The sequence below is a fragment of the Nannospalax galili genome, unplaced genomic scaffold (genome assembly GCF_000622305.1).
Source record: "Nannospalax galili isolate Female #2095 unplaced genomic scaffold, S.galili_v1.0 scaffold259, whole genome shotgun sequence".
Lineage (NCBI taxonomy): Eukaryota > Metazoa > Chordata > Mammalia > Rodentia > Spalacidae > Nannospalax > Nannospalax galili.
In genome coordinates this window covers 1,655,545-1,675,839 of record NW_008344750.1, presented here as the reverse complement: position 1 = coordinate 1,675,839, position 20,295 = coordinate 1,655,545, and the positions used below count along the sequence as shown (strand labels likewise).

Sequence of the window (20,295 nt, the reverse complement as noted above, 5' to 3'; positions counted from 1 at the left end):
CTGAGGGTGGGGTGAGGCCTTGAGGCCTGGTTGAACAACAGGTTCCCAATCCCTGGTCCCCCACACCTAGTTGCAGCTGTGTCCCTTCTTTGCAGGGCCCATCGCCATGGGCAGCTCTGCTCCTCCGTCTCATGGGGATTGTGCCACGGGTGCGCCAAATGATCCAGCCACTCTCTGATTGCTGCCTGCCAGGTTGGTCTGTGTGCACTGATGTGGTGGCTTCTCTGATGTGACCTCTGGGCCTTCCTGTCCCAAAGTTTACCCTTTCCCCAGCCTCCTTTATGCTTGACCTTCCACCATCAGCGTGTCCCTCCAGGAGCTTCATAAGTTTCAGTGTGAGCATATGTGGCATGTTTGCCCCTATCGGTATCTGTTGAGAAATTACATTCACTTAGGAAACACAATGTTGTGAAATATTTAAATGATTCTGAAATATATAGTGCAGAATTTAGTCATCTTTCCTCACCTCCCTCCATCTCCCTCGCCTTCTGCAAAACCTTTCTAGAACCATATAAGGGCATGTGCCCCCATATACCTCCACAGGTATGAGTGAGATCATATTATGCTGTTGCTTGCTTTTTCCCTGACCCTAATGTATTTTGAAGATTCTTATGTGTCCATACAAATAGATCTATGTCAATTTAAAATAATTTTGTTAATGTTCCCTTTTGTTAGGTAATGAGATTCTTTACATTTTATTACAATTCCAGAGAGTGCTGTAGTGTGTATATTTCCATAACACAGCTTCCTAGGAATGAAATTTCTGGGTGACAAAGAGTATACATGATAAAGATCAGTGAGCATGATCCAGTTGCTGCCCAAACAGAAAGTAAAGGGCCTGGGGGGATGGCTCAGTGGGTCAAGTGCTTCCTGTGCAAGCATAAGGACCTGAGTTTGAATCCCTAGCACCCACGTGAAGGCTGGGCATGGCAGTGCATTCCTGTAATCCCAGTGCTAGGGGTGGGGTGGAAGGAGGTGGAGCCCCAGGTGCTCACTGGACAATCTAGCCAATCAGTCAGCTCCAAGTCCACTGAGAGACCTTGTCTTAAAAAATAAGGCCAGGGGCCAGAGAGATGGCTCAGCGGTTAAGAGCACTGACTGCTCTTGCAGAGGAACTGGGTGTGATTCCCAGTAACCACATGGCAGCTAAGAACTGTCCTTAACTCCAATTCCAGGGGGATCCAATGCCCTCTTCTGACCACCAAGGTATTGCATGACATGGGTGCACTCACATACATGCAGGCAATACACTTGAAAACATAAAAATAAAAACTAAAATATTTTTTAAAAAAATAAGGCGAAAGAGCTAGTGAGATGGCTCAGCCACCAAGCCTGACAACCTGAGTTCAATCCCTGGGACCCACATGGTGGAAAGAGAGAACTGACTCCTAAAGGTTGTCCTCTGTCCTACACACACACACACACACACACACACACACACACACACACACAGAGATACACTGTTTTAGTTTCTTTTGACCAATGCAACTTTTAGAAGGAAGAGTTTATTTGGCTTATGGTTCCAGAGGGGTAAGAGTCCATCATGATGACAGAGGTGACTGGAGCAGAAAGCTGAATGCGCACATCCTCAAGCAGACACAGGAAGCAAAGAGATAACAACTCAAAGTGGGACAAGGCCATGAACTCTCGAAGCACACCCTCCAGTGATGTATTTCCTCCAGCTAGGCCACACCTCCTAAAGGGTCCGTGAACCTCCTTGAACAGTGCCACCAACTGACCACGTGTTCATATACTTGAAGCCTCTAAGGGGGGACATTCTCATTCAACCCCCCCGACCCCCCACAAATATGTCCATCTCCCACCAGACCTGTTTATTGACCAGTGGTGTGCATTCTGAAGGTTGTCACTCACTTCTTTAGCCATTTTACTCTGGATATTTGGGGTTTATGCTATTTTATAAGAAGCTTGTTCTAGCTTGGCTTATATCTCCTCTGTTGGGTCATATATTTTGCCAGTACTTTCTCCATGTTTTGTAGCTTTTAACAGTTCCCGTTATGGCAGTACTATGAATGTCTGCATGCTTAAGTTGGAGGGTCTGTCTGTCAGAGGTTTGGAAAGGATCAGGAGGCTTAACATGCTGCATGCACGGCTTGACCAAGACTTGATCCTCTCACTTTTGGCAAAGCCCCTTTATGTCCATTTGCCAGCTACACAGGATGCTGTCCATGCTGTTCACCCTCATTCCAGCTACCACAGGGCTCATGAAAGAAGCTGTCCTCCACTGGGCTTCACAGCCACTCTGAACTTAAGCCAGTTCCTTCTGGGCATTGAGCTCGACTGGACTCTTCTAGGGTAGCCCCACTTTGGGAAGTGGCTTGCGGGGGTGCCTGGCAACCAACCCTAGTTTGGTTCATTCTTCTCAATTAAGCTTCTGCCTGTGCTGGTACCATCATTTTCAGGGCTTTGCCATAAGGAAGTGTATTCGTCAGCTCAGGATGACAAAATGCCACAGACTAGGGCTTAAATAACAGAAACTTCCTCTCCCACTTCTGGAGTCTAGAGGTCCAAGGTCAAAGTATCCAGCAGGTTTGGCTGCTTCTGAGGCCTCTCTCCTTGACTTGCATGGGGTTGTCCCTCAGTCTGTATGTCCATGTTCTCATCTCCCCCTCTTAAAAGTCACAGTGGATTAGCTACACTCTATAACATCACTTGACCAGAATTATCACTTTAAAGACTTTAGTTTTATGTAGTCCCATTCTGGGGGTTGGACTTCAGCATAGGAATTTTAGGACATATGGTTTAGAACACAACAGGGAGAGAGGGAAGGGGAATGGATGGGGGAGAGAGAGACAGAGAGAGAGGAGAGGCGGGGATGGGAGGGGAGGGAGGGGGGGAAGAGACAGAGAGGAGGGGAGGGGAGAGACAGAGAAAGGAGGGGAGGGGATAGAGACACAGAGGGAGGAGAGGAGGAGAGGGGAGGGGGGAGAGAGAAACAGAGAGGAGGGGAGAGGAGGGGAAAAGGGAGAGGAGGGAGGGGAGAGAGAGCCAGAGAGGAGGTGGGGAGGGAAGGGAGAGAGACATAGACACAGAGAAAGGAGAGAAGGGGAGGGGAGAGAAGAGGAAAGAGAACCATGTCTGGGTGAGAATCACTTGAGGCTCAGAGAGGCTCCTGTACCTGTGTTAAGTCACCCAGTTTAGACTCCTGCATTTGACCCCCAGGCCCAGCCCTACCCCAAGGAGGTCAGACTGATATTAGAATTGTTTGGGATCCACTGTCCTGACTTCCTGCTCACTGGTTGCTGCCTCATGTCCTACTTCCCAGGGTCTGATAACACCCTCCCTGAGTCAGGCACTTAGTCTTTGAAGAATCTTTTCTTCCTCCTTCCTCCTCTTGGGAAAGGGTTTCAAGCACAGATTGAATGTGGTTTTGTCACTGTGGGAAAGACTGCATTAGAAAGCAAAGAATGTTTGAAATATGGGAAATTGCCCAGTGATCTCATATCCTCACAAAGTTGTATTTGATTTTCATACATTCCTTTTCCCTCCTCTTTTCTTGTTGACCCCATCATTAGCATCCTGAACAGGCTACTTCATGTTTTGCCCTTTTACCTTGCCATTAGAGCTAACAGTTTCCCAGTCTTTATAATCATTTTAAATGGCTGTCTAATATTCCTTGGAGCTGATGTTTTCTTCAAGTTTTGAGTCATCCTTCAATTGTTGAGCATTTGAGTTTCCTGTCTGTGCTTTTACAGATAATAGTGCAGTGGATATCTCTGTACAGAAAGCTTTTTGCTTCTATTGAATTATTTTCCAAGGGGAAATTCTCAGGAGTTGGATTATTGAGTTCAAGGTAACAGCACCAATATAGCCCTCAATGAGCTGTCACTTTATGGAATGAATCTATAGACAGATGTTCCATGCCACCATTATGGGAGCATGGCAGCTGCCCTGGAATTTCACTGGTGACATGAGTAGGTGTTAATAACTAAATGCATTTGTGGCCATTTTAATAGACTTAAAAGTGCACATCAGGCCGTTAATTAAATTGTGTTAATAACTAACAAAGGGGTATGTTCTGCAATAGATTTGTATTTTCAATTCTTTTCTCATTTTTTTTAAGGAAAAAAAAATAATGATCGAAGACAAAGCTATGGACAGAGGTCCCTCATGATTTCTAGCCCTTTGACTATCTTAAGGGATTTGTTAGTGAGAGGAATATTGAACTCCAACAAGCAAAGGGCTTATTGGTTAGTAACTGTCAGAAACAATTGAGTGGAAGCTAAGAGGCCCGCATCCTTGGAGCTGCATGAAACCACTCACCCCAGTTGTGCTCCCTGACCCTCCAAGAAAGCTGGTCTCCAAGCAGGCAGCTCCCCCTCTGCCCACCAGGCTAGGCCTCCTGTGGGGAGCCGCCTGCCGTCCCTGCAGACGCCATTACAAGATGGCGCTCACATCCGGTTCATACTGAGCAGTAAATAAGTCAGTACGCATGCCCGAAGTAATTTTCCACCTTCTAGTCTCTGCCTACCTCGTGGCGTGATATGGGCTGATGAGTTTGCGACCAATCAAGAGTTGCCACGTCCAAGACGGGCTTACTAACCTATATAAGGTCTGGGTTTCCGACATTCGGGGTCTTCGCCCTGTAAGCTTATGCTCTCCCTCTCAAGATGCATTAAAGCTTTTTTGCAGAAGGATCCTGAGTGTGTCGCGTCGTTCTTGCTGGCGAGACGATAGCGCAGGACAGCCTCCAGAGGTGGACTCTACCTCTTCTGCAGCCCCAACAGCCCAGGGCACATGGGACAGAATTGGCCAGGCACTGCCCCAAAGCTGCCCTCTCCTCAAGCTGATTTGAATGGTACATTCTCCCCGTTTTTTTGTGTTTTTTTTTTCATTTAAAATAATCAATGATAAACAGAAAATTTCCCCCTTTGGAAGTTTATTTTAATTGCCTAGCAACCTGTTCTCATAAATTGCTCTTGAATTAATTCTTTGGCTTCAGCACAAAATCATTTATTAATAAGAATGGCAGTCAGCACCTATGTGTGGCTATTCTTAGAACACTGCTTCCTTTAAGGGCTTCATTCTTACCATATAGCCCCATGTGCAATGGATCGTTGCTGAGCACAGGCCTCAGCCCTTTTCAGTGATGAGCCTGAGACCCAGAGGGGAGCTACAAATCCCCAAGGCCCATAGTGGTAGAGGCTATGACTAGGAAGCTGCCATGGGGTGTTGCTCCTATAGGATCCAAGGTCTTCCTCACCTGTGGGCTCTCTACCTACATGAAGGAAGGGGTTTAGAGGAAAGAGAGGACTGTGAGAAGCATCTACTGAAAACACAGTCTTGATGGGGCATCAGAGGAGGGCCTGGAAAGGCAGGGGGTGGTGTGGTTTGCTTGGCTGGGCCGGATAGGCTTCCTGATGAGTAAACTGCTGCGGGCAGCCAATCCATTGATCTGTCACTGAGTCATTCTTGTGCTCATTCACTCATTACGCACCATGTGCTGGGTCACATCAGAGGCTGGGAACAGGGAGAAAAGGCCACAGTACTTGTCCTCAGGGAGTCCCCGGTCTGGTACAAGAGACACACAAGTGACTAGATTCAGCACTAGGGTGTGCTGGAGCCAGGAGAAGAACATGCCTAGACTTCAAGCTGGTGGCCTGTGAATCTGCAGCTTTAACAAGTTTGCTTATGTCTAGTTATCACTCAGTGACAGATATTTTGTGTGATTTGCCTTTTGTTTTCTTTCAGCATTTTGTTTGTAAGTGTGAGTTTTTATTTCTGCATTGTCATCGCCTGTGTAAGTCTAAATGGCTCCATGTTCCATGAAACTGACAATTCATGTTCACCCACAGCTGGATTCTTAGGTTCTGTCTAGGTTTTTGCGTCCAGTGGTGATGGGAACAGAGTATTTTGTTTCTTCCCCTCCTACTACAGGGCTGCAGGGTGGGGACCTGCTTGTGGCTCTCACTATACTGCCATGTTGTGCCCTAGAGATGTGGCAGTAGTTTCTGGGCCTGCTTGTCAGTACCTGGGGGACCTGTTCCTCTTGCTTTCAGCACTAGAATGGATGGTGGATATGTATGTACATACGTGAACACACAAACACATATTCAGGTGCACACACCAATATGTGTACAAGAATTTTAGCCGAGTGTGTATCTACACACCATGAGCCTCAGGAGAGGGGGGACCTGGTGCAAACAGAGCCTGGTGAACAGTGTTCCAGTGGTGAGAAGTGGCAGCTGGGTCCCTTTGCCTTCCTCGCTGCTTGTTTACCCACAACTCTTCAGCTAGCCTATCCTTTTTAAGGACTCATCGGTGCCCTTCTGGCTACCTGTTCAACTAAGTTGGAGGCTTTTAAACATTCTGCATGAGCAGAACCTGAGAAGGTTTTGATATGACTCACAGTGTAAAATAACTATATAGAAAGGTGACTGTGTGTGCATGTGTGTGTGCGTGTGTGTGTGTGTGTGTGTGCGTGTGTATGTGTGTGTGTAGGGCTGCAAGATTTTCTTTTATATTTTTTCTTTACCATTTCACTTTCTTTAGATGTGTTTTGTTTGCTAACTTCTCAGCTAAGCCTCTAAGTGAGGGCGGTTAGACAGTGGACTAAGAGATGGGCAGGGACGCCAGCAAGCAATTAGTGTAAGCACACAGGTTTAGCTCCCCCAGCTCTCCAGAGTCTTTCAGCTTCTATATACATGATACTCCGAGTGTGTGCCTAAATATCCTGCCTTGGATTTGCACATGCAAATCCTTAAAGGATTGCCAGTAAAGTTGGGCGTGGTGGCACATGCCTTTAATCCCAGCATTTGGGAGGCAGAAGCAGGAAGATCTCTGAGATCAAGGCCAGCCTGGACTGCATGGTGAGTTCCAGTCCTGCTGGGGCTGCAGGAAGATCCTGTCTTGGAAAGATAAGATTTAAAAAATTGCCAGTAAGCTAAGAATGGGAGCATACCCTGCAGTCCTGCTGCTAGGGAAGCAGAGGCAGGAGTTCCAGGTTAGCCTGAGCAGCATAGCAAGACCCCATCTCAAAAAGAGGAAGATTAGGGCCTGAGGAAATGGCTCAGTCTGTAAAGTGCTTGCCACACAAGGATGAGGACCTGAGATCTGAGCCCCAGCACCTTCGCAAAAAGTCAGGCAAGTCAGTGCACACCTGTAATCCCAGGGCTGGAGAAGTGGAGACAGGTGCTCACTGGGGCTTGCCGGTGTCGGTGAGCTCCAGAGCCAACGAGAGATGCTATCTCAAAAATAAGGCAGAAAAGCAATTGATGTCAATCTCCGACACACATGCACATGTACACATGTACACACACACACACACACAGTGTCCGCAACATGCCTCTGCAGGTAAAAGCACTTGTTGCTCAAGCCCAAGGGCTTGAGCTTGATCCCCAGAACCTATGGTAGAAAGAAAAAACTTCCTCCCCAAATTTATCCTTTGACCTCCACACATGATCCATGTCAGGCACACACATGCACACACCTATGCACATACACATATCATATACACACAGCAGTAGAAATTTTAAAAATTAGGGTCTGGAGAGATGGCTCAGCAGTTAAGAACACTGGTTGTTCTTGCAGAAGACGTGAGTTCGAATCCCAGCACCCACATGGCAGCTAACAACTGTCTGTAACTCCAGTTCCAGGGGATCCAGTGGCCTCTTCTGTCCTCCTCGGGCATTACATGACACAGGTGCACTTACCTACATGCAGGCAATATACTCATACACATAAAATAAAAATAATAAATAAAATGTTTTAAAAAGATTAAAAAGCAGATACAAATAGATAGCCTATATGTTTCTATACATTGTTTCTAAACATTTACATATACATACATATGCTTCTAAACATTTCCCCAGAAGTATTCAAAACCCTTCTTTAGTTTCCACTCATGGAAATTTTTGCTCATGAAGCTTCAGTTACTCAGAAACAAGGATGCTGCCTAAAGGACTCTGCAGAGCAGGGTAGAGAGAATGACCTCTCAAAACAGGGTTTCTAGGCAAGCCTGGTGATCCTGAGAAAGTGCCTTTCCCTGAGAGTCCTCATAACCTCTGTAAAAGAGACTTTTGGTGGAGTTGCTCCTCCCAGTGTGGTCCTTCTCTAAGGACGAACCAGTGTAGCCCCACACATGGCTCGGCACCTGGAGACTCACTTCCATCCTTGTGAGGCTCTTCATTTTGTAGCTAGAAAAACAAAGCTCACAGTGGTTAAATGCCTCATAGCCACTGGGTTAGTGACTCTCACATAGCTAAGGATGGATTCTCTCAGGTGTGTCCAACCTGTGGCCCATGGCCTGCATGTGCCCAAGATAGCTGGGGATGTGGCCCAACACAAAAATCACAATCTTATTTTAAATATTATGAAACTTGCTAATTTTTTTTTTGTAACTTGACTGCATGGTTCTGAGCATGAACTTTGTAGAGGACAATGTCATGTCACAATGTCAAGGTTGACCATGCCTTGGTTGAAGTAATGGCCAGCTGCTTCAAAGGCCTGCAAGGACGCACTGACCCAGACCAACCCTGCCTCCCCTTCCCTGAGTCTGATAGCTGTAAAAACAGGAGTTCAGTAATGGTGTGTTTGAAAAGTCTTTAAACTGGTGAAAACAGATTCTGTTTCATTAAATTTGCCAAAGCCCACTGATGGACTTCCTGTGAGGTGGTGATGTTGGGTGAGGTGTTATTAGTGATGGATAAACAATGTAAAGCCCAGTCCTGGGGGTCAGGCCTGTAACCTACTGGGAGAGACAAGACAGAAACAGGACATACTGGTTGGTGCAAGTCCAGTCAAGGAGTGGGACTGGCTGGGGTGTGGACTGTGTTTACACCAGGACACCAGCAGTAGCTGGATGGAAGGAAAGAACACAAGGGTGATGGAGTAAAGTCAAGTGAGTTTCTATGTGGGACCTTGAGTCTGACTTTGAGTTAGATCCTTTGGGCCACTGGACAGTGGGCAGCCAGAGTGGGAACAGGGAGTCTGCAGGCAAAGGGAGAGTACAGGAGTAATGAACAATGGGAACCTGCCAGTGTTTCATGGGGACAGCCCTCAGGATGTGCTGACCTGGCCAATATGGGTCTTTGAGGCAGAGGAGTCAAACTCTGAGCTGTCTGGGCTGAGCAACTGGAAGGATTGTGGGGCTAGAGGATGGGAGGGGGTGGAGGAAGAGTTAGAAGGTTCTAGGGGACCACAAGAAGCTCACATTTAGACAGCTGGATTTGTGATGCCCACACCAGACTTCCCACATAGAACAGGACATAGAGCAGGACAGGGCCTTTGTGTTCATACAGGTCTGGGCAGAGACATGTCCCTGGATGCCTGCAGTCCTGTGGCAGCAGAGCTTAAGGGAGCTAGAGTCCCTGGGGCCCCGCCTGTTGCCTAGAAGGTGACCAGGTGGCTGCAGGTGGCTGGACACAGGTGCATCAACTGCCACTGAGGGGTTGGAAGGTGACCAGGTCTCAGAGATGATCTCAATTTCCTGGAATCACCGGCAGGCTCCGGGCCATCCCCATTTCCCTCGTGCCTCTGCCTCTCAAGGGCATCCTTCCTTTGCTGTAAAGCATCGCCCAGTTCGCTGCTGCAGGAGGCGGCACCTCGGCTCGGATTTTCGCATGCAGACGTGACGTGGACAGGGGAAGCCCGCCCCACACCCGGCGGCCCCGGTGCTCGCGGGGTCGCACCGGCTGCAGCGGCGCCGGCTCCCGCGGGAGGAGGTGGGGAGCCCGCGCTGCCCCTCGCGTTCTGCTCGGTTCCCTGTGGCGCCGACGGAGTTAACCGGTCCGGGCACAGAGCATAGGGCGGCATTGGTGCATTGTGGTGACGCGTCGCCGGGACCCAGGAGCGCCCGCCGCCTCCACTCGGCGGTCCTCCGAGCTGTGCGCGCCCCGGGGCTCGGCGCCATGTAGCGACCGGCCGCTCGGAGGCCGCCCCGCCTCGGGGATGAAGGGACGCGGCTGCTGGGAGACTGCATCTGTGCGCTCCTTCTGCAGCTCCGGCTGCCTGAATAAATTTAAGAAGGGTTAGTGCTGCCCAGCTCCCCACGCACGCCCCGAATGGGGCTTTACTGCATGATCAGTCCACGCGAACCTCTGATGTCACTCTCTCGCGGCGTGGGGATCGCGGGGAGCCTCGGGGAACCCCTTTCACCGCACCCCGCCGCGTGCGATGCTCACAGGCTTAATGCGTGGCCAGTTTTAGAAAAGGGGCTGCGGCTTGTTAAAGACCAGGCGATTAACCTCTGCAAAAAAGGAAAAGAAATCTGATCCAGCTGTTCATGCAGAGGGGAGGGAGCTGGGGAGAGGGACGGTCATGTTTACCCCCCACACCTCATTTTTTATTTCCGTCAGCCTGGGTTCCCAATCCCCCAAGGCCCTCAAGCAGAACCGCAGCTCTAACTATAAGGGCCTTGTCCCGGAGTCACCCTCAGTGTGCCTTGCGCACTGCATGACCCTCCAGTGGCCACCTGGGTTTGAGCAAGGGCCAGCTCTGAGAATGCCCCTCCAGCATGGCGATCTTGACTGATTGCCCTACAGTGCAAGCACCAAACCTTACAGGCACTCTGCCTTCTGGTTAGGTGAAACTCTTTCTTAAAGTTGGAGCCTCACAGCCTCCTAGTCTCTTGCCTGCCATTCCTGATGCTGGAAACCTTTATTGGAGATTTTGCCGTGAGTGAGACTCGCTGTTTACCTTGCTGAGTGTTTCTGGGCTAATGTGAATCTCTAGGGAAAATCAGGACGCTTTAAAACCCTGTTGACTTAACAGACACAGAGGCAGTTAATTTCATTTAACATGCCTTGATTAGAAACAGCTCCTTTTAGAGATTAATCCCCTTTGGCCTGTAATAAATCTTGCAGTTAACTTTGCTTGCTGACTGGCTTCATGGAGTCTGGCCAGCTCCTACATTCTTCAAAGTTGCAGACACCAAGCCTCAAGCCTAGAAGTCATGGGGTATCCATTTAACCCTGGGTGTTCTGAGACAGGTAGAGGCTCTTGGGGGGGGGCAGTGAGTGGGGAGGGGGCTGGGGCTGGGTGTTCCAGTTGTAAACACTCTCGGTGTATTTTATCCTGAGCTGGTACCAGGGTCCCATCTTAAGCCTTTAAAGAAACTTTCTAATGCATTTTGTTCAAGGTCTATTTTCTGGCCTTTAAAGGGTTGGTCTTAATCTCCAGTTTTTATTTTGGATATAGTGTCATCTGTGTTCTTTATGTAAAGTTCAAATGATCCTTCTATTATCAGTTTAGATGGATTTATTCAGAGGATGAATTTTAGAGTTAGTCAAAAAGAAAGTATCTGTGAGATGTTAAATTGTTTTGCTTCCATTGGCCCAAAGAACCATTTGCTATTGTATAGAAGATTCAAGGCTAACAGGAGTATCAGACCTGATGCTCATTTGCTTTCTGCTTCGTTGTGATAGATATGCATACCTTTGTCTAGAAGCATCTGTGTGACCACAACAATGCCAGGATGACTTCTGACTGCCTGGTCCCTCTGAGCCATCCTTCTGTCTTTCCCTCCTATTAGGATCATGTGAGAATGATCAGAGGTTGTATATGGTGGGCATGGTGCTTAGAACAGGGCCTGAGGTAAAGCTTACTGCTTTATTAGTAGGAGTCTGTGGTCACCATCATGGTCAAGAGCAGGCCTGTCTCAGGCTCAACATTGGAATCCCTAGGGGCCAACGGGGGTGTATCCCTGAGGTGCTGTATCCCTGAGGTGCTGTCTGTGTGGGAGGGTGAGCTTAGGAAAGCCAAAACAGCTTTCAAGACAAGTTGGCGATCTACAAGTTTATGAATGTTGGCTCTGCCTGCTAGAGGGACAGGCTGCAAGAAGCCTGGTTAAACATCATCTGTGCACAGTTGGTGCCTCCTGGCCTCCTCACTGTGTGTGTGGAGGGAATCCCACCCCCCAGCACACAGGCAGAGACTGGTACCTCAGGTCAGACACCATGAAAGGCATTTGACATGAGAGGTCACTCTAGACAAGTTCTGCCTTAGGAATGGGACCCAGTGACCATTTACATCACATACCTGAGCCCTTCTTGTGCAAGTTGAAGGAGCTGGTTTGCTACCCACTTGGAGGCCAGGAGCTGTATTCTAGCCTATGACCAGATCAGTGACAGAACTGTGGGGCTTAGAGAGTTGCTCTCATGGGCAGCTACTCTGAAGGTCCCATGGTGTCACTGGGTCAGGAGGAGACCTAGAGTCTCATCCTAACTCTACTGCCAGATCACATAACCCCCAGTGAGTCCCTGTCTCTGTGTTATCTGCAATTGCAAAGCCCTCCTACACACACCCCATCAAGAGTGGAAGGAGTAGATTAAAGGGGGCTCCAAAAGGGCAGCCCCACATGCAGCTCCTAGCTGTAAACACCTGAGGAGCAATCCTGAGGAGTCTGTGGCAGGATGCTAGTCCTCAGCAAGCCATTACCTGACCTTCAGGGGCCTTCTAGTCTTTTTGGTCCTCAGTTCCCTCATCTAAAAGACCATAGCCTTAAACCTCCTTACCTGGGGCCAGGGAGATGGCTCACTTGGTAAAGTGTTTGTCACCAAGTCTGATGACCTAAGTTCAGTCCCTGGGCCCTACATGATTGAAAGAGAAAACCAACTCCCATGAGTTGTTCTGATGGCCACATGAGTACCACAGCATGCACAAGGGCACCCCCCCAAATGATTTTTTTTTTAAATCTCCTTACCTAGTGGCAAAATTGAAACAAGACCATATATTTTATGTAATCTGTGTCCTATGCTTCAAACAGAGCCTTAGGAGCCACAAAGGGAGAAAAACCCATTTTGGAGATTCTTGAAAGCTCTGTTCAGCCCTTGACAGTGTAACCTAGCCAGGTCTGTTTTGCATACCACACAGCATATCAGTCACTGAAACCATGAACCTTGCAAAAGAGAATTCATTCCATTCACAAGGAAGCCATAGGAGAGAAGGGAGAACCAATCCCAAATCTGTCTCCCTGAGGACAGGGCTCAGAGGCAAATATGGGCTGAGGTGTGTGGATTGGTGATGGAGATGAACTAAGAGTGGATGGCGTAGGAAACTGAGGGCAGGTGACATGTAGAGTCTTCTCAGAGAAGTTGAGAGCAGATGAGCAGGTTAAACCTGCAGGCCTGGCCGAAATGAACAGCACCTGAAAGGGGGAGCGAGGATGAAAGAAAAACAAGAGACAGAGAAAAGGTACTTGGGAGGACTGTCAGTAGAGACCGCAGCCCTGGTTTATTTTAGCTCAGCCTTTTTATACAGTAGAACATCAGAGATCGCCACTGTTTGCTTAGCTCAATTAGCTTCAACAGCTGTTTTTTCCCACCTGTATCTGAGGGTCAAGGAACGGTCAAATACGTGTTGTGAATTCCACCAATTAACCATCTCCCCTAAATTCTCCACACATTCCTCCTGACTTGGCAGAACAATTCGGTACTTGTGTACAAAACACACAAACTCTTGAGTCAAGGTGAAAGATCATAAAGTAAACAAGCAAGCCTGCCACAGCTCAATGTACATAATGGCTGTGCTTATACGAATAGCTCCCAACATCTCCCCCTTTTTTATTTTTCGTAACCCCAGATTATGATATATCCAGGACAGAAGGACCATGCCTGTCTTAGGTTGTCTTCTGCTAGAGCAAAGCCTTACCCGTCATCGGCACATAACTTCCATCAGCTACGCCCTGTCTTAGGTTGACTTTCTCCCAGAAGATCTTACCCATCTTTGACTGCCTGCCTCCATTAGGGGAGGGAGCGCAATCTCGTATTATGCACAGTAGCCTTGACTTGCCACAAGGACTTCATAAATAGCTTTACTACCCCCAGAAGAAAACAAAGACATAGGAGGAAAAGCATGCCAAGTCCTGTTAAACCACTCACAATGGAAGTGATAGAGGACCACGATGGTAAGGTGGCTCTCAGCCTTTTTAGAATATCTGTTGTTGCTTACAGGGTAGAAATGCTTGCGGAGAAATTTTTTTTTCTTCTCTACTCTATTATCTCTTGGCAATAACACTTTGGCATTGGTACAGTATCCACCTCGTCCCACAAGCACACAGTCATCTACTTGTACACACCTGGACTTATTATCATTTTTAACAAAACAAATAAGCAACCCGCTTCCCGATCCCGAATAATTAAATTTGTCACCACTTGCATCATCAGGTGTTTCGAAGCAGGCCAAGTGATTAACGAGAGTCATTCACAGTCACTACCATCTCTTTTTCCCCCCATGTGGCGGGGTGCAGTATTGGTGGATCAGGAACATAATAACTCAGCCAAGATCACTTGTGGGAACATCATCATCAGCCACGTTTGCCACCCCATCATTCTTTTCCACTTCTCTTTCTGGCACTCATCCGGCAAACCTCACCAGCCTTTCCAGCAGCCACCTGGCTCCATCCGCGTCCTGTGGAAAAACACAAACATGCCCTCTTGCCCATATCAATACAGGGTGGGGGCCACTCCATTGTCCAATTAAAGGATCCTTCCACGGACTTGAGCATAGGTATCCTGTGACTGAGGGTGCCACATTCTATCTGCCGCAGAACGGTCATTTTTATCCAAATTCAAAAAATTTAAAATGAAAAGAGTATGATGTAAGAGATTACTTGGTGTCTGGGGATATAACTCCCCACGAAAGGCAAGCACGTGCCATCTGCTTCCAATCGCCAGGCGGAAGCATGTCTGCGGATAGGGATTCTAACAAAGCCTGGGTGAAGGGACAGTGAGGCCATACTGAGCACAAGCTGTTTTTAGCTCTTTTAGCTATTTAAACAGCACAGGAGCATGGCCCTGCACCCGATTTCCTTGCTGGTCCACTGTCTCTATGACAGGAAAAACCTGAAACCCTTGCACTACCCTCGTTCTACTGTGGCTCCAATAGCCTGCTGTAGCGGGGATTGCATAGTTTTGAGCGGATACCAAACTCCTGGTGGGGACTTCTGAACTACAGCGACTGTGGGAAATGGAGCGACCTCAAGGGATTTAGGAGGAGGTGGATCCAATCCTGCTATAACAGAGGGTGTTGGGGTGGTCCTAGCTCTTTTCTTTTTGTTATTTAAGATTGCCTTCTTCAAAGCCTCTAATTGCATCCTTAATTTCTCAATTTCCCTGTGATAGACTTCTCAGATAAAGCAATTAGAGGTAGATGTTTTTCCTGATCATACTTAACCATGCAAGAGCTGTCAGTACTCTTAACCATTGAGCCATCTCTCCAGCCCCTTATTTAGGTTTTATAATTTCATACGACAGTGCCCAATCAAATCCGGACCTCCTCACCCACCCATGCCTCCCCGATTCCCCCACCAAACCCCATGTACTCTGTCATACATCCTGAGTCTTTCTCATTCAGGCTTTTGTACCGAAATGTTCTTCAGTGTACATGAGTCCACTGGAGTCTAGTCACGTCATGTAGTGATCATCTGTAAGTCATATGCTCCCTCACCCAGAAGCAATTAATCTTCAATAATTCTCAGTCTAGCACCAGCTACCACTTATTTCTCATTGCCCATTTAAGCACCTGTTTAACTGAGCTGACATGGATCCCATGCTCAGTGCCACCACCACCACAGATTCACATGAGCAAGACTTCAGTGGCCTGGAAGCATCCATTTGCCTGTGTTCATGAATCAGCCATGATTTTTACAATCTTTCTGCCCCCTCTTCCATAATGGTCCCTGGATGGATGATGCTAGAGCCAGCTGGCTAAGACAAAACAGCACATGAAAGGGGGAGTGAGGATGAAAGAAAAACAAGAGACATGGAAAGATATTTGGGAGGACTGTCAGTAGAGACTGCAGCCCCGGTTTATTTTAGCTCAGCCTTCTTACACAGTAGAATATCAGATAGCCACAGTTTGCTTAGCTGAATTAGCATCAGCAGCTCTTTATTCCCACCTCTATCTGAGGGTCAAGGAACAGTCAAATACTTGCTGTGAATACAACCATTTAACTGTCTTCCCTATATTATCAACACATTCTTCCTGATGACAGAACAATTCGGTACTTGTGTACAAAACACACAAACTCTTGAGTCAAGGTGAAAGATCATAAAGTAAACAAGCAAGCCTGCCACAGCTCAATGTACATAATGGCTGTGCTTATACGAATAGCTCCCAGCACCTGGCCAACCCTTTGATCCTGTGATGTGACTTTGTCATCTTCAAAGTTCATTCTTAAGAATGGTGCAATTGAGCTACAAAACAAAACCTCAGTGTTTTAGGTAAATTTACAATTTTGTGTTAAGCCACATTGGCCTGTGAGCTACAGGTTGGTTGCACATGATAGAAAACTGAGTAGCTTTCTCCCTCGGGTTCATCGGCCCTCTGCCTTTGTGCTGTGTATGCATGTATGTGTTAGATTCATCCATCTTTTCTGGCTGGAAGACTGTAACACAAGAACCCTGGGCTCAGCATGATAGAGGTTAAGCCAGGTGACCTTGAGTAGGCTGTGCTCACAGTGCTACAAAGATGCCACTTCCTAAGTTGTTGGTCCATGAGCTAGCCACTGTCCTCTAAGCCCAGCTCACATTAACTACAGCTTATACAGTATAGAGAGTTGAACTGAGTGGTGATGAACAAAGCCATGTGTCACTAACACAGGAGGAGACTGGGGTGATAGCAGCTGGCACAGGCTGTCAAGGGCAGGTGTCTTCACACAATCTTCCAGCAAATTTGGTGACAATACTTCCTGGCAATGTGTAGCTATAATGTGAGGCCTGTGTGTTCTGAGGGCCTGTAGGATTTTGTTGAGACAGGGTCTCACTGTGTAGCCCAGGTTGGCCTCAAATTCAAAACCCTCCTGCCTCTGCCTTCCAAGTACTGGGATTACAGATGTGCACCACTATGCCCAGCCAGGGGCAGTAGTTTTGATGAAGTTTTTGTCGCAGCTGTTATTGTTTTGAGTTTTTCTTTCATCATCTTTGAATGCTAGAATAGGAACCATTCGCAGAGAAGGAGCCCACAGAATTAGCATAGGATGGAGGGCCCTTTAGAAAGCCACAAGTGGGGTATGCTTGGGGACAGCCTCTTGAAGTGCCTGCTCTACTGTTCACCACATATCATGAGAGCTGAGGTCCTATGAGGCCACTAGGCCAGAAGCAAAGGACTGGCTGTCTGCACTAATCACCTTCCAGTGCTCAGGGATTTGTATCTACCACCTCTCCAGGCTGGGGTATCACAGCCAACCTAGGTCAGCCTCACTGTTTTCTGTTCTCTTGGCCAAATATCTCTGCCCCTTGCCATATTTGCTTTGTTTTTATTGGAGACAGGTTCTCACTATGTAGCCCCAGCTGGCTTGCAGGCCAGGCTAGTTTCGAATTCACAGAGATCCATTGCCCCTGCCTCCCAGTGCTGGGATTAAAGGCACACACCACCACACCCGGCCTTTGTTCATATTTTAATCAGGTTTTGCCTCAAAGATCCAATGCCTCTTCCTGACTGGAGGCACCCCTTCCCCCAGCCCTCCTAGGGTTCCTTTTGCAGTGGATACAGATTGTTTGAATGCCAGGCCCACCCTTCTCTGAGACAGGAAGCTCCAGAAGCTAGAGGCTGCGTCACTCCTGCTCTGTAGCATGCTCAGCTGTTTGCATGACTGCTGTTCCATGGCTGACCTACCACCTTCCAAGCCAGTGGAGGAAGGGCTGTCTGAGGCCAGTGACGTGGAGCATCCCTGGCTGGGGCATTCTCCTCTAGCAGGGGTCCTGGCCTCTGCTTTTACTCTGGGGTTTTCTCCTAGCTCGCGGGGACTGTCCTCCCTCTGGATCAGAGCCAAGGGAAGCTTTTCTGCTCCTGCCCTCTCTCTTTTGGCTTTCCTAGAAAGTCTAGAAATAAACCTGTTAGGGGAACATGGCGAATCACAGAGGACTTCCTGAAGGGAGTAACATCCACTGGGTACTATAGGATACATAAAATGGCACAGATGAGAATGGGGAACAGATAGGGGGTCAGGAGGCCCAAGGTCTCAGAGCTTTGTGATAGGTAAGAAGTGAGAGGGAACCCACTGGTGAGATGGGTCAGAAAGGACAGACTAACAGAGTAAGGCTGTGACACAAGGCCTCATGAGTGACAGACACTAGTCTCTGGGAATGAAGGAGAGGTAAGGAGGGCATAGCCTTGCCAACTCTGGAGGTGACCTATGGCTCATGGGAAGGAGGTATCACTGCAGGGCTATCCCTGTTCAAAGTTCTTCCTGTACCCAGTGGTCACTGTTGCTCAGTGTGACCCATGGAAGGGAGACCTTCAGCCATAGGTCCATCACATGCAGAGCCTCTGCTTGCCTCAGTATGAGGTGGTAAGAGTTCCACCTCATGTATTTAACCTGGCAGCAGTAACTTATATTGAGCCTCTGGCTCCTTCCTATCATGTGGTAGCTGCTTATGGTGATGATACTGAGGGGCTGGGTTTTATTTATGCACGTGGTTTTAAGTGCAGACAGGAGCAATGTTTTAGTGCTGTCATTCATACAGGGGACAAGAAAGATGGTTTGAAGATGCCAGCCTGTCTAGGTTGTCTGTGGACCATGTGTGTGAAATAAGTTCAGACTTTGGAAATGCAAAGGTACTGTGAGAACAGTTGTCCCAGCACCCCACATCTGGAAAATTAGGCCATCTTGGAGTTTTGAAGGAGTAAAACTGTGGAGCCCTTTATATTAGTTAGTGTTCTTTTACTGTGATGAAAGGGAAGAAGGCTTTGATGGGCTCAGTTTCAGCTCATGTTTGGCTGATATCATTGTTTTTGGGCCTGGTGAGCAGAATACCATGGTGGGAGAGTTTGGAGGGGCATAATGGCTTCCCTGGTGGCAGGGAGCAGAGAAGAGGATTCATGCACTGATGAAATTAGGCCCCGAGATCCAGTCTTCTCTCAGAAACCTGTCCACTGGCAGCCAGACCCTTCTCATGTGAACCTTTGGAGGACATGCTTAGTTTCAAACCATAGCACATGTAAGGGGCCTAATCCATGCAACAGGATTATTGGCATTATCATTTCACAGATGGAGAAACTGAGGCTCAGGGAGGAAACATGACTGTCCTAAGACCACAAAGGCAGAAGTGGGACTGGTACCTGCTTACCCAGGGGTGACAGAATGAATGCTAGATAGGGAATCTGCTAGACTCTCTATGCCTGGCCCCAGGTAGGGGCCACAGGGCATAGAACCCACTTTTGGGGGCAGAGTCTCAGTGCCTGGGCAATGTAGAGATGGGTGACTTGGCGGGGGGGGGGGGGTCTCCTTGTCATTTGAGAAAGGCCAAGCACAGGGGGAAACACTGAATGTTTGAATGCTTTCAAGGCGGGGGAAGAGGAGTTAAAGTGATAGTAAAAACAGAGCCGGTCCTTTGCATATATCAGAAAATCTGTGTTTCTCAGCCATTTGGTCAACCCCAAAGCTGAGGGGGGCACGCCATCCACATCCAGGTGACTAGAGTCTGGCTCAGAGGGGCTGTGAGGTACCAGTCCCCACTTGCCTTATTTGCTGGCCAGTTTCCTTCTGATCCTTCCTCACCTGGCCAAGGACGGAGCGCAGGCCTGAGCAGGGGCCGGGTCAAGGCAGGACTTAAAGCCCAGGAGGTGTAACGGGTCATTCCAAGTAGAGACATTTTGAGAATACCCAGTGAGGCCAACATGCAGGAGCTGAGGAAAGGCACTGCTTGTGGGCAATGAAATGAAAGGTGACCAGGGAGCACTGCATGGAGGACCTTCTACAGACAGGTAGCTAAGGGGTGGGAAGGGTATCCCTGGTAGGGGATTAGGGACAGGTGCTGATGAGGGTACCACCACTGTGTTTTTGTGAGCATCACTGTGTGGGAGCAGTGGGCAGGCTGGGAGAGCAGATCAGTGCTGGCCGGAGGAAGAGGTGAGCAGACTGGCAGAGCAGGCTTCCCCAGCTCTCATAGCTGCACACAGGCCTCATGTCTGGGGCAGCCCTGAGCCCTGGGTGGCAAGTGGCCCTAGTGCTGGATGGAGGGAGAGCCTAAGGAATCTGAGAAGAAAACAAGCAAGCACAGCAGCCAAGGGGAATGGAGTGCCATCTTGTGCAGTCATGGCCTCGTGTGCTCTTGAGCATGGAGGTAATGAAGCTCACAGCCATGAGTCTGTTTGGTCAGTGGTCCCCAAGGAGTCTCAAGAGTGCAGTACACTTCCTGGGGGCAGGTTCTTTTGGTTTAATAGGCTGCAATGCCCCCCGCCCCGGAGCCTTGACAAACTTGACTCTATGCAAAAGAGAGGACCATCCAAGTGCCAAGTCAAGATAGATGGCCCCTAAGAATTCCAGCACAGGAGGCTGGAGAGATGGCTCAGCAGTTAAGAGCACTGACTGCTCTTGCAGAGGACCCGGGTTTGATT

At 48.4% G+C, this 20,295-nt stretch overlaps 1 protein-coding gene across 3 annotated transcripts in view; it reads left to right on the top strand.

Annotated features, from left to right (window-relative positions):
- Positions 1-20,295, top strand: part of Osbp2 (oxysterol binding protein 2) — a 227,059-nt gene that overhangs the window by 135,749 nt on the left and 71,015 nt on the right. The window contains exon 1 of one of the 3 annotated variants that reach the window (XM_029567337.1): positions 9,907-9,985. The exons of the other annotated variants lie outside the window; for them this stretch is intronic. Coding sequence (XP_029423197.1) covers positions 9,907-9,985 — 79 coding nt within the window. Of the gene's footprint in view, positions 1-9,906; positions 9,986-20,295 lie in introns of those variants that run through there. 3 annotated transcript variants of the gene reach the window in all.